The sequence below is a fragment of the Petromyzon marinus genome, chromosome 67 (assembly GCF_048934315.1).
Source record: "Petromyzon marinus isolate PM22_M1 ecotype Great Lakes invasive population chromosome 67, UKy_Petmar_22M1.pri1.0, whole genome shotgun sequence".
Classification (NCBI taxonomy): Eukaryota; Metazoa; Chordata; class Hyperoartia; order Petromyzontiformes; family Petromyzontidae; genus Petromyzon; species Petromyzon marinus.
This window is the reverse complement of record NC_133733.1, coordinates 5290130-5305241: the sequence shown is the minus strand read 5'-3', so window position 1 is coordinate 5305241 and position 15112 is coordinate 5290130. Positions and strand designations below refer to the sequence as shown.

Below are 15112 nucleotides of genomic sequence, written 5' to 3'. Positions count from 1 at the left end.
CTTATCTCTCTTATCTCTCTCATCTCTCCCTCATCTCTCTCATCTCTCTCTCATCTCTCTCAACTCTCTCATCTCTCTCTCATCTCTCTCATCTCTCTCATCTCTCTCATCTCTCTCATATCACTCTCATCTCTCTCTCATCTCTCTCATCTCTCTCTCATCTCTCTCATTTCTCTCTCATCTCTCTCATCTCTTCCTCATCTCTCTCATCTCTCTCTCATCTCTCTCACTCTCAACTCTCTCATCTCTCTCTCATCTCTCTCCCTCATCTCTCACTCATCACCCTCTCATCTCTCTCAGCTCTCAGTATGAGAGTCTATGGGTCTCTATGTGAGTCTATGGGTCTCTATGTGATTATATGGGTCTCTGTGTGAGTCTAGGAGTCTCTATGTGAGTCTAGGGGTCTCTATGTGAGTCTATGGGTCTCTGTGTGAGTCTATGGGCCTCTATGTGAGTCTAGCGGTTTCTATGTGAGTCTATGGGTCTCTATGTGAGTCTAGGGTTCTCTATGTGAGTCTATGGGTTTCTATGTGAGTCTATGGTTCTCTATGTGAGTCTATGGGTCTCTATGTGAGTCTATGGGTCTGTATGAGAGTCTATGGGTCTCTATGTGAGTCTATGGGTCTCTATACGAGTCTATGGGTCTCTATGTGAGTATATGGGTCTCTATGTGAGTCTATGGGTCTCTGTGCGAGTCTATGGGTCTCTATGTGAGTCTATGGGTCTGTTTGAGAGTCTTTGGGTCTGTATGTGAGTCGATGGGTATGTTTGTGAGTCTATGGGTCTCTGTGTGAGTCTAGCGGTCTCTATGTGAGTATATGGGTCTCTATGTGAGTCTAGGGGTCTCTATGTGAGTCTATGGGTTTCTATGTGAGTCTATGGGTCTGTATGAGAGTCTATGGGTCTCTATGTAAGTCTATGGGTCTCTGTGCGAGTCTATGGGTCTCTATGTGAGTCTATGGGTCTGTTTGAGAGTCTTTGGGTCTGTATGTGAGTCGATGGGTATGTTTGTGAGTCTATGGGTCTCTGTGTGAGTCTAGGGGTCTCTATGTGAGTATATGGGTCTCTATGTGAGTCTAGGGGTCTCTATGTGAGTCTATGGGTCTCTATGTGAGTCTATGGGTCTCTGTGTGAGCCTATGGGTCTCAATGTATGCTCACTGCTCGATATGTGAGTCTCTGTGTCTGTGTGATTCTAAGATTATTCATGAGAGTCTGTGGGTTTCTGAGTCGATGGGTCTCTATGTATATGGGGCTCTATGGAAGTAAATGGGTCTCCATTTAAGTCCATGGGTTTCTGAGTCTATGGGTCTCTATGTGAGTCTACGGGTCTCTGTGTGAGTTCATGGGTCTCTGTGTGAGTCTATGGGTCTTTGAGTCAGTCTTTCGGTCACTATGTGAGTCGAAGGCTCTCCATGTGAGTCTATGTGTTTCTAAGTCTATGGGTCTCTATGTCAGTCTATGGGTCTCTGTGTGAGTCTATGGGCTGTTGTGTGAGTCTATAGGTCTCTATGTGAGTCTACGGGTCTCTGTATGGGTCTACGGGTCTCTGTATGAGTCTATGGGTCTCTGTGTGAGCCTATGGGTCTCTGTGTGAGTCTATGGTTTCTATGTGAGTCGATGGGTCTCTGTGTGAGTCTATAGGCTGTTGTGTGAGTCTATAGGTCTCTATGTGAGTCTATGGGTCTCTGTGTGAGTCTATGGGTCTCTGTGTGAGCCTATGGGTCTCTATGTGAGTCTATGGGTCTCTGTGTGAAGCTATGGGTCTCTGTGTGAGTCTATGGGTCTATATGTGAGTCTACGGGTCTCTGTGTGGGTCTACGGGTCTCTGTGTGAGTCTATGGGTTTCTATGTGAGTCTACGGGTCTCTGTGTGAGTCGATGGGTCTCTGTGCGAGTCTACGATTCTCTATGCGAGTGTATATGTATCTATGTGAGTACATGGGTCTCTTTGAGAGTCCACGGGTCTCTGTGTGAGTCTATGGGTCTCTATGCGTCATGTCTATGGATACTGTCCACCGTTAGTAGCCATCATCACTTTGGCGGGGGGTGGAAATAATTATTTAATAAAAAGCCAACGCCTCATTGAATAAGTTTGCTAATTTATTTCATTAAAAAAATAACACCCACCCCCAACACACAAACACTTAATTTGCATATTACGTCGTTGATGACGAACTCAACAAAAAAACAACCAACCCCCCCCCCCCGGCGGGCACGTGACGCTTCCGGCGGGCACGTGGCGCTTCCGGCGGGCACGTGGCGCTTCCGGGCGGGCACGTGGCGCTTCCGGCGGGCACGTGGCGCTTCCGGCGGGCACGTGACCCTTCCGGGCGGGCACGTGACGGAGGGCGAAGGACGCCGACGAATTGGGGGAGGGGTAGGGTGGTGATGGTGGTGAGGAGGAGGAGGAGTCGCGCCGTGTAAGTGCAGCGGCTTCTCGTTGCCCGCAGGAACAACGAATGAGACGGTGCGATCTTGATTTTGAAGCTTTCGCGGCTTGCAGGAACCCCACACAACCCTTTGGAGATTTCGGTGAAGTCGCCGCGCGGGTAGAGACAGCGGCCGAGATCTCGCGACGTTTCAATCGCAACGCGGGTGACCGTGACTTTACCGAGATGATGCAAACCACTCCCCCCTCCCCTCCCCCCCCGTGACCCCCCCGTGACCCCCCCTCCCCCCGTGACCCCACCCCCCCACCCCCTTACAAAAACCGCACAACCAAATTCGACTCGACACACGACGCGAAGGGACAACGCCTAGGGGCACCCCCAGTGGCAGCTGTCTCTGTGCATCAGTCTGTCAGTAGTAGGGGTGGTGATGGTTGACTGCTGTGTGGTCTAGCCTAGGGGCACCCCCAGTGGCAGCTGTCTCTGTGCATCAGTCTGTCAGTAGTAGGGGTGGTGATGATTGACTGCTGTGTAGGTCTAGCCTAGGGGACCTTAGCGGACAGTGTGAGACAGTTGGGATGGGACAGTGTGAGACAGTTGGGATGGGACAGTGTGAGACAGTTGGGATGGGACAGTGTGAGACAGTTGGGACGGGACAGTGTGAGACAGTTGGGATGGGACAGTGTGAGACAGTTGGGATGGGACAGTGTGAGACAGTTGGGACGGGACAGTGTGAGACAGTTGGGATGGGACAGTATGAGACAGTTGAACAGGACAGTGTGAGACAGTTGGGAGGGGACAGTGTGAGACAGTTGGGACGGGACAGTGTGAGACGGTTGGGATGGGACAGTATGAGACAGTTGAACAGGACAGTATGAGACAATTGGGACGGGACAGTGTGAGACAGTTGGGATGGGACAGTATGAGACAGTTGAACAGGACAGTATGAGACAGTTGGGAGGGGACAGTGTGAGACAGTTGGGACGGGACAGTGTGAGACGGTTGGGATGGGACAGTATGAGACAGTTGAACAGGACAGTGTGAGACAGTTTGGATGGGACAGTGTGAGACAATTGGGATGGGACAGTGTGAGACAGTTTGGATGGGACAGTGTGAGACAGTTGGGATGGGACAGTGTGAGACAGTTGGGATGGGACAGTATGAGACAGTTTGGATGGGACAGTATGAGACAGGTGGGACGGGACAGTGTGAGACAGTTGGGATGGGACAGTGTGAGACAGTTGGGATGGGACAGTGTGAGACAGTTGAACAGGACAGTATGAGATAGGTGGGATGGGACAGTGTGAGACAGTTTGGATGGGACAGTGTGAGACAGTTGGGATGGGACAGTGTGAGACAGTTGGAATGGGACAGTGTGAGACAGTTGGGATGGGACAGTGTGAGACAGTTGGGATGGGACAGTGTGAGACAGTTGGGATGGGACAGTGTGAGACAGTTTGGATGGGACAGTGTGAGACAGTTGGGATGGGACAGTGTGAGACAGTTGGGATGGGACAGTGTGAAACAGTGAGCCGCCCGTTCATGGGGACTGCTTGAGAGAGACTGATGGGAGTTTGTATCCGTTGATCAACAACTTGAGTAACAATTCATTCTCGGCTAAGAAACATTGATTAAGTAATACTTCATCATCTCGCTCGTATCTGTCCTCAAATGTATGGCAATGTGTAAATAAGGACCTGGCCTGGAAATGTGGAAGGACTTATGTCAATGCTCATCACGGATGACAGACAGCCATTAAAAAGACAACCAGAGCTAGGGCTCGAACACAGGACCTCAGCAGTGATAGGTCAGGGTCTCCGATCTGGCCATTGTGAATGCAAAGAGAGAGACACCCAGACCCAGAGCAGGAACCCAGTCTCTCAGTGTCTCCGACACGGCCATCGTGAACCCACTGAGAGAGAGACACCCAGAACCAGGGCTCCAACCCAGCGTCTCAGCGTCTCTGACACGGCCATCGTGAACCCACTGACAGAGAGACACCCAGACCCAGGGATCGAACCCAGCCTCTCGGTGTCTCCGACACGGCCATCGTGAACCCACTGAGAGAGAGACACCCAGACCCAGGTCTCGAACCCAGCCTCTCGGTGTCTCTGACACGGCCATCGTGAACCCACTGAGAGAGAGACACCCAGACCCAGGGCTCGAACCCAGCCTCTCAGTGTCTCCGACACGGCCATCGTGAACCCACTGAGAGAGAGAGACCCAGACCCAGGGCTCGAACCCAGCCTCTCAGTGTCTCCGACACGGCCATCGTGAACCCACTGAGAGAGAGAGACCCAGACCCAGGGCTCGAACCCAGCCTCTCGGCGTCTCTGACACGGCCATCGTGAACCCACTGAGAGAGAGACACCCAGACCCAGGGCTCGAACCCAGCCTCTCGGTGTCTCCGACACGGCCATCGTGAACCCACTGAGAGAGAGACACCCAGACCCAGGGCTCGAACCCAGCCTCTCGGTGTCTCTGACACGGCCATCGTGAACCCACTGAGAGAGAGACACCCAGACCCAGGGCTCGAACCCAGCCTCTCAGTGTCTCCGACACGGCCATCGTGAACCCACTGAGAGAGAGACACCCAGACCCAGGGCTCGAACCCAGCCTCTCAGTGTCTCTGACATGGTCGTCGTGAGCCCGGTCCCTCTAGTGGAGGGGTTTGTCACGGAGCTGGGTGAGGATTTTTTGGCGGTGAAACGCGTTCACCACACCGGCCTCCTGGAGCTCCGCGTCTGAGATCTCCCTGCGCGGCACACGTACGGCACACACATGGAACACGGTTACGTTTCACAACCTGGCACACGCACGACACATTGCATGGAACAACGGTGACACGTGGTGAGCCCTCCCTCCCTGCATCATATACTCAACACCGCACCATAGACTCAACACCGCACCATAGACTCAACACCGCACCATAGACTCAACACCGCACTATAGACTCAACACTGCGCCGTAGACTCAACACCGGAACATAGGCTCAACACTGCCCATAGACTCAACACTGCCCATAGACTCAACACTGCCCATAGACTCAACACTGCACCATATACTCAACACTGCCCATAGACTCAACACTGTCCACAGACTCAACACTGCACCATAGACTCAACACTGCACCATAGACTCAACACTGTACCATAGACTCAACACTCCACCATAGACCCAACACTGCACCGTAAACTCAACACTGCCCATAAACTCAACACTCCCCCATAGGCTCAAAACTGCACCATAGACTCAACACTGCACCATAGACTCAACACTCCCCCATAGACTCAACACTGCACCATAAACTCAACACCGCACCATATACTCAACACTGCACTATAGACTCAACACTCCCCATAGACTCAACACTGCGCCGTAGACTCAACACCGTCCCATAGATTCAACACTCCCCCATAGACTCATACTCCCCCATAGACTCAACACTGCACCATAGACTCAACACTGCACCATAGACTCAACACTGCACCATAGACTCAACACTGCACCATAGACTCAACACTGCACCATAGACTCAACACTGCACAATAGACTCAACACTGCACCATAGTCTCAACACTGCACCATAGACTCAACACTGCACCATAGACTCAACACTGCACCATTGACTCGACAGTGCACCATAGACTCAACACTGCACCATAGACTCAACAGTGCACCATAGACTCAACACTGCACCATAGTCTCAACACTGCACCATATACTTAACACTGCACCACAGACTCAACACTGCACCACAGACTCAACACTGCACCATAGACTCAACACTCCCCCATAGACTCAACACTGCACCATAGACTCAACACTCCCCCATAGACTCAACACTGCCCCATAGACTCAAAACTGCACCATAGACTCAACACTGCGCCATAGACTCAACACTGCACCATAGACTCAACACTGCACCACAGACTCAACACTGCCCCATAGACTCAACACTGCACCATAGACTCAACACTGCACCATAGACTCAACACTGCACCATAGACTCAACACTGCACCATAGACTCAACACTGCACCATAGACTCAACACTCCCCCATAGACTCAACACTCCCCCATAGACTCAACACTGCACCATAGACTCAACACTCCACCATAGACTCAACACTGCGCCGTAGACTCAACACCGCACCATAGACTCAACACCGCACCATAGACTCAACACTGCCCATAGACTCAACACTGCACCATAGACTCAACACTGCCCATAGACTCAACACTGCACCATAGACTCAACACTGCCCCATAGACTCAACACTGCACCATAGACTCAACACTGCACCATAGACTCAACACTGCCCATAGACTCAACACTGCACCATAGACTCAACACTGCACCATAGACTCAACACTGTACCATAGACTCAACACTCCACCATAGACCCAACACTGCACCGTAAACTCAACACTGCCCATAAACTCAACACTCCCCCATAGGCTCAAAACTGCACCATAGACTCAACACTGCACCATAGACTCAACACTCCCCCATAGACTCAACACTGCACCATAAACTCAACACCGCACCATATACTCAACACTGCACTATAGACTCAACACTCCCCATAGACTCAACACTGCGCCGTAGACTCAACACCGTCCCATAGATTCAACACTCCCCCATAGACTCATACTCCCCCATAGACTCAACACTGCACCATAGACTCAACACTGCACCATAGACTCAACACTGCACCATAGACTCAACACTGCACCATAGACTCAACACTGCACCATAGACTCAACACTGCACAATAGACTCAACACTGCACCATAGTCTCAACACTGCACCATAGACTCAACACTGCACCATAGACTCAACACTGCACCATTGACTCGACAGTGCACCATAGACTCAACACTGCACCATAGACTCAACAGTGCACCATAGACTCAACACTGCACCATAGTCTCAACACTGCACCATATACTTAACACTGCACCACAGACTCAACACTGCACCACAGACTCAACACTGCACCATAGACTCAACACTCCCCCATAGACTCAACACTGCACCATAGACTCAACACTCCCCCATAGACTCAACACTGCCCCATAGACTCAAAACTGCACCATAGACTCAACACTGCGCCATAGACTCAACACTGCACCATAGACTCAACACTGCACCACAGACTCAACACTGCCCCATAGACTCAACACTGCACCATAGACTCAACACTGCACCATAGACTCAACACTGCACCATAGACTCAACACTGCACCATAGACTCAACACTGCACCATAGACTCAACACTCCCCCATAGACTCAACACTCCCCCATAGACTCAACACTGCACCATAGACTCAACACTCCACCATAGACTCAACACTGCGCCGTAGACTCAACACCGCACCATAGACTCAACACCGCACCATAGACTCAACACTGCCCATAGACTCAACACTGCACCATAGACTCAACACTGCCCATAGACTCAACACTGCACCATAGACTCAACACTGCCCCATAGACTCAACACTGCACCATAGACTCAACACTGCACCATAGACTCAACACTGCCCATAGACTCAACACTGCACCATAGACTCAACACTGCCCATAGACTCAACACTGCACCATAGACTCAACACTGCCCCATAGACTCAACACTGCACCATAGACTCAACACTGCACCATAGACTCAACACTGCCCCATAGACTCAACACTGCACCATAGACTCAACACTGCACCCTAGACTCAACACTCCCCCATAGACTCAACACTGCACCATAGACTCAACACTCCACCATAGACTCAACACTGCGCCGTAGACTCAACACCGCACCATAGACTCAACACTGCCCATAGACTCAACACTGCACCATAGACTCAACACTGCACCTTAGACTCAACACTGCACCATAGACTCAACACTGCACCATAGACTCAACACTGCACCAAAGACTCAACACTGCACCATAGACTCAATACTGCACCATAGTCTCAACACTGCACCATAGTCTCAACACTGCACGATAGACTCAACACTGCACCATAGACTCAACACTCCACCATAGATTCAACACTGCACGATAGACTCAACACTGCACCATAGACTCAACACTACCCATAGACTCAACACTGCACATAGACTCAACACTACCCATAGACTCAACACTGCACCATAGACTCAACACTGCACCAAAGACTCAACACTGCCCCATAGACTCAACACTTCCCCATAGACTCCACACTGCACCATAGACTCAACACTGCCCCATAGACTCAACACTGCACCATAGACTCAACACTGCACCATAGACTCAACACTGCCCCATAGACTCAACACTGCACCATAGACTCAACACTGCACCATAGACTCAACACTGCCCATAGACTCAACACTGCACCATAGACTCAATACTGCACCATAGACTCAACACTGCACCATAGACTCAACACTGCACCATAGACTCAACACTCCCCCATAGACTCAACACTCCCCCATAGACTCAACACTGCACCATAGACTCAACACTGCCCATAGACTCAACACTGCACCATAGACTCAATACTGCACCATAGACTCAACACTGCACCATAGACTCAACACTACACCATAGACTCAACACTACACCATAGACTCAACACTGCCCATAGACTCAACACTACACCATAGACTCAACACTGCCCATAGACTCAACACTACACCATAGACTCAACACTGCCCATAGACTCAACACTACACCATAGACTCAACACTGCACCATAGATTCAACACTCCCCCATAGACTCAACACTGCACCATAGACTCAACACTGCACCATAGACTCAACACTGCACCATAGACTCAACACTGCACCATAGACTCAACACTCCCCCATAGACTCAACACTGCACCATAGACTCAACACTGCACCATAGACTCAACACTCCCCCATAGACTCAACACTGCACCATAGACTCAACACTGCACCATTGACTCAACACTGCACCATAGTCTCAACACTGCACCTTAGACTCAACACTGCACCATAGACTCAACACTCCCCCATAGACTCAAAACTGCACCATAGACTCAACACTGCGCCATAGACTCAACACTGCACCATAGACTCAACACTGCACCACAGACTCAACACTGCCCCATAGACTCAACACTGCACCATAGACTCAGCACTGCACCATAGACTCAACACTGCACCATAGACTCAACACTGCACCATAGACTCAACACTGCACCATAGACTCAACACTGCACCATAGACTCAACACTGCACCATAGACTCAACACTCCCCCATAGACTCAACACTCCCCCATAGACTCAACACTGCCCCATAGACTCAGCACTGCACCATAGACTCAGCACTGCACAATAGACTCAACACTGCACCATAGACTCAACACTCCCCCATAGACTCAACACTGCACCATAGACTCAACACTGCACCATAGACTCAACACTGCACCATAGACTCAACACTGCCCATAGACTCAACACTGCCCATAGACTCAGCACTGCCCATAGACTCAACACTGCACCGGTCACCACCACCATCACCACCACCACCATCACCACCACCATCACCACCACCACCATCACCACCACCATCACCACCACCACCATCACCACCAGCAGCTGCAGCTCACCCCAAGAAGTCCACGTGATCCCAGCCATGCCCGACGAGCCTCTCTGCGTACACCTCGAGGCCCAGCAGGGCCAGCCACTCCTCAACACCACGAGGGGGCGGGGGTGGGGGCGGGGGGATCGCCCCCGCCCCTCCTCCACCCCCACGCGCCACCAACCTCCCCTCCGACTCCTGTGACGCGTCACGGCGAGGAACGCAAACAGGATGTGACGTCACAGGCACCATCCGCCCCACCACCCCCACCCCGTGTAGGGGCACGTGCTGTGAGCGAGCAGGAGCTCCTATATAGACACAGACAAAGGTCCCCCGTGTAGCCTCTAACAGGCTGCAGGGGCAAGTGCTGTGAGTAGCGAGTAGCAGCAGCACCTGTGAAGGTAGACACAGACAAAGGTCCCCCGTGTAGCCTCTAACAGGCTGTAGGGGCAAGTGCTGTGAGTAGCAGCAGCACCTGTGAAGGTAGACACAGACAAAGGTCCCCCGTGTAGCCTCTAACAGGCTGCAGGGGCAAGTGCTGTGAGTAGCAACAGCACCTGTGAAGGTAGACACAGACAAAGGTCCCCCGTGTAGCCTCTAACAGACTGTAGGGGCAAGTGCTGTGAGTAGCAGCAGCACCTGTGAAGGTAGACACAGACAAAGGTCCCCCGTGTAGCCTCTAACAGATTGCAGGGGCAAGTGCTGTGAGTAGCAGCAGCACCTGTGAAGGTAGACACAGACAAAGGTCCCCCGTGTAGCCTCTAACAGGCTGCAGGGGCAAGTGCTCTGAGTAGCGAGTAGCAGCAGCACCTGTGAAGGTAGACACAGACAAAGGTCCCCCGTGTAGCCTCTAACAGACTGTAGGGGCAAGTGCTGCGGGTAGCGAGTAGCAGCAGCACCTGTGAAGGTAGACAGACAAAGGTCCCCCGTGTAGCCTCTAACAGGCTGTAGGGGCAAGTGCTGTTAGTAGCGAGTAGCAGCACCTGTGAAGGTAGACACAGACAAAGGTCCCCCGTGTAGCCTCTAACAGACTGCAGGGGCAAGTGCTGTTAGGGAGCAGCGGAATCTATGATGGAGGCCCTGTGTGGCAAGCACCATGCCTGCCCGGCCGCCTTTGTCTCCCCACTGCTGATGTTCACGCAGGCACTGGACGAGGTAAACATTTTAAGGCTGAGTCGACCTAGGGGAAGGCTCGGACCGGTTCAGAACAAGTCAACGGATGTTGGTGGCGTTGATGACGACGGTGATGGTGATGATGGTGATGATGGTGATGGCGATGGCGGTGATGGTGATAATAATGATGGTAAAGATGGTGATGGTGGTGATGGTGATGGTGGTGATGGCGATGACCACAACGACGATGGTGATGATGGTGATGGCGGTGATGGCGGTGACGACGATGATAATGATGGCGATGATGGTGATGATGGTGATGGCAGTGATGACGACGATAATGATGGTGACGATGGTGATGGTGGTGACGATAATGACGGTGACAATGGTGATGATGGTGATGACGGTGACGATGGTGATGGCGGTGACGATAATGATGGTGATGATGATGGTGATGATGGTGACGATGGTGATGATGGTGATGGTGGTGACGATAACGACGGTGACGATGGTGATGATGGTGATGGTGGTGACGATAATGATGGTGACGATAGTGATGATGATGATGGGGGTGATGGCGGTTATGGCGACGATAATGATGGTGATGATGGTGACGATAATGATGGTGACGATGGTGATGGTGGTGACAATAATGATGGTGATGGTGGTGACGATAATGATGGTGATGGTGGTGACGATAATGATGGTGATGGTGGTGACGATAATGATGGTGACGGTGGTGACGATAATGATGGTGATGGTGGTGACGATAATGATGGTGACGATGGTGATGGTGGTGACAATAATGATGGTGGTGACAATAATGATGGTGATGGTGGTGACAATAATGATGGTGATGGTGGTGACGATAATGATGGTGATGATGGTGATGGTGGTGACGATAATGATGGTGACGATAATGATGGTGATGGTGGTGACGATAATGATGGTGATGGTGGTGACGATAATGATGGTGATGGTGGTGACGATAATGATGGTGATGGTGGTGACGATAATGATGATGGTGATGGCGGTGATGATAACGATGGTGACAATGGTGATGATGGTGACGATAATGATGGTGATGATGGTGATGTATACTCTTTGGTTCTATTGGGTAAAGTCACGTAGGTAAAAATAAAACAACAAAAATCACGACGTTTCGGCCACAACACAAGCGGCCTTCATCAGGCGAAGGGACCGGACTGTCTCGAGGACAGCGCTGGAGTGAAACACAGCCAAGCTCAGACCGAGACCTTTAAGCTGTGTGAGAGTAATTAAGGTGCCTTGACAAAGGAATTAGCATGAACCTTAGCATTTTAATAGGCGGACTTAGCATGATGAAAGGTGGGGAGGAGGTCGACCTGTGCAGGCTGGCGAGGGGACAAGGTAGAGTCCACATGCCGGTGGTGTGAAAAGGGGATTTTAAGAATCTGCGAAAGTTTGGGGTACCTCTACTTGAAAAATATACTGTACTATTGAAAATAAGTTTAATGTTTGGTTCGATTTAGAACATCTTTCCACCTGATGAAGGCCGCTTGTGTTGTGGCCGAAACGTCGTGAATTTTTGTTGTTTTATTTTTTACCTACGGGACTTTTATCGAATAGAACCAAAGAGTATGGATCCTTGCAGTCACGAAAGCTTCAAATCTAGAAATGATGGTGATGGTGGTGACGATAATGATGGTGAAGGTGGTGACGATAATGATGGTGACGATGGTTATGGTGGTGACGATAATAATGATGGTGATGGTGGTGACGATAATGACGGTGACGATGGTGATGATGGTGGTGACGATAATGATGGTGACGATGGTGATGGTGGTGACGATAATAATGATGGTGATGGTGGTGACGATAATGACGGTGACGATGGTGATGATGGTGGTGACGATAATGATGGTGACGATGGTGATGGTGGTGACGATAATAATGATGGTGATGATGGTGACGATAATGATGGTGAAGGTGGTGACGATAATGATGGTGACGATGGTTAATGTGGTGACGATAATAATGATGGTGATGGTGGTGACGATAATGACGGTGACGATGGTGACGACGGTGACGGTGGTGACGACCGTGACGATGGTGACGATGGTGACGACGGTGACGGTGGTGACGACCGTGACGATGGTGACGATGGTGATGGCGGTGACGATGGTGATGGTGGTGACGATAATAATGATGGTGATGGTGGTGACGATAATGACGGTGACGATGGTGACGACGGTGACGGTGGTGACGACCGTGACGATGGTGACGATGGTGACGATGGTGACGATGGTGACGACCGTGACGGTGGTGACGACCGTGACGATGGTGACGATAGTGACGATGGTGACGATGGTGACGACGGTGACGACGGTGACGATGGTGATGGCGGTGACGATGGTGACGATGGTGACGATGGTGACGATGGTGACGATGGTGACGACGGTGACGACGGTGACGGTGGTGACGATGACGACGACACTCACGTTGGCTCCGCCTGGCGCCGCCGGCACCGCGCCGCACTCCCGCTTCCTCGACTTCATCGGCAGCGGCGGCTGCGGAAGTTTTCCTAAACCTCCTCCACCACCACCTCCACCACCACCTCCTCCTCCTCCACCACCACCTCCTCCATCCTCCAACTCGGCCAGCAGCGCCTCCTGGCTCCGTGACCTCACCATCGTGCGTCTGGGAGCGGCCCGTGGCACCCCCACGCTCTGAGCCTCTCCTCCTCCTCCTCCTCCTCCTCCACCTCCTCCGCCTCCTCCTCCGCCTCCTCCACCTCCTCCGCCTCCTCCGCCTCCTCCTCCGCCTCCTCCGCCTCCTCCTCCTCCCGCGGGCGGCTCGGCCACGCGCGGGGACAGCGGCCTGCAGCCCGGCTGGTGCTGGGCGCGGTTGAGCGGGTGGCCCGGCAGAGGCGGCGAGGGCACCGGCGGCTTGACGGGCCGCTGGCGACCCGCCGCGGCGCTCGCCGCAGGGGGCCTCCCGCCGGCCTTCTTGTTGGCCTGCCGAGCCAGGTCCGAGATGTTGGGGCCCGGCACGCCGTGCCTCTTACCTACGTTGCCGCCGCCGCCGCCTGATGATGATGATGGCGATGGCGATGACGACGATGGATGAGGTGGACCTGCCGCTGACGAGGACGAGGACGAGGACGCCGACGAGGACGCCGACGAGGACGCGGCGCCGGCGGCGGTGCCGACGGGAGGATCGGGAACGCCGAGGAGGGACCTGGCCCGGCGTGCCCTGCCGTCGCCCGGCAGGCCCTTGAGCTCCGGTTGCACGTTGCGCACCTGGCGAGGGGGGGGGGCAGGTTCAGGGGGTCAGGGTCGTGACCTCATGGATCTGACCTCCAGGGGAGGGGTGGGGGAGGGAGGGACGGTGGGCGGGGAAGGGGCGCCACACCAGACACCCCACCAGACACCCCACCAGGCACCCCACCAGGCACCCCACCAGGCACCCCACCAGGCACCCCAACAGGTACCCCACCAGACACCCCACCAGACACCCCACCAGACACCCCACCAGACACCCCACCAGGCACCCCACCAGGCACCCCACCAGACACCCCACCAGACACCCCACCAGACACCCCACCAGGCACCCCACCAGGCACCCCACCAGACACCCCACCAGGCACCCCACCAGGCACCCCAACAGGTACCCCACCAGGCACCCCACCAGACACCCCACCAGACACCCCACCAGACACCCCACCAGGCACCCCACCAGGCACCCCACCAGACACCCCACCAGGCACCCCACCAGGCACCCCAACAGGTACCCCACCAGACACCCCACCAGGCACCCCACCAGGCACCCCAACAGGTACCCCACCAGACACCCCACCAGACACCCCACCAGACACCCCACCAGACACCCCACCAGGCACCCCACCAGGCACCCCACCAGACACCCCACCAGACACCCCACCAGACACCCCACCAGACACCCCACCAGACATCCCACCAGGCACCCCACCAGGCACCCCACCAGACACCCAACCAGACACCCCACCAGGCACCCCA

The 15112-nt window shown here is 53.2% G+C and overlaps 2 protein-coding genes across 2 annotated transcripts in view; both read right to left on the bottom strand.

Moving 5' to 3' along the window:
• Positions 1-2695: 2695 nt before the first annotated feature.
• On the bottom strand, positions 2696-13665 carry LOC116956811 (uncharacterized). Its single transcript, XM_076054718.1, has 3 exons — positions 13577-13665; positions 10012-10181; positions 2696-5143 (listed from the first exon to the last, which is right to left on the bottom strand). The coding sequence occupies exon 3, from the start codon at positions 3930-3932 to the stop codon at positions 2931-2933; it is 1002 nt and encodes a 333-aa protein (XP_075910833.1). The 5' UTR covers positions 3933-5143; positions 10012-10181; positions 13577-13665; the 3' UTR covers positions 2696-2930.
• Positions 5047-15112, bottom strand: part of LOC116938343 (phosphatidylinositol 3,4,5-trisphosphate 5-phosphatase 2A-like) — a 117585-nt gene continuing 107519 nt past the window's right edge. The window contains exons 27-29 of the mRNA XM_076054730.1: positions 13766-14377; positions 10012-10088; positions 5047-5143 (exon numbers count right to left, since the gene is read on the bottom strand). Coding sequence (XP_075910845.1) covers positions 5047-5143; positions 10012-10088; positions 13766-14377 — 786 coding nt within the window. The remainder of the gene's footprint in view (positions 5144-10011; positions 10089-13765; positions 14378-15112) is intronic.

Bases quoted from the DNA above. Each gene is read 5' to 3' on its own strand.
- LOC116956811 (XM_076054718.1), bottom strand. From the start codon at position 3,932: ATGAACGGGCGGCTCACTGTTTCACACTGTCCCATCCCAACTGTCTCA.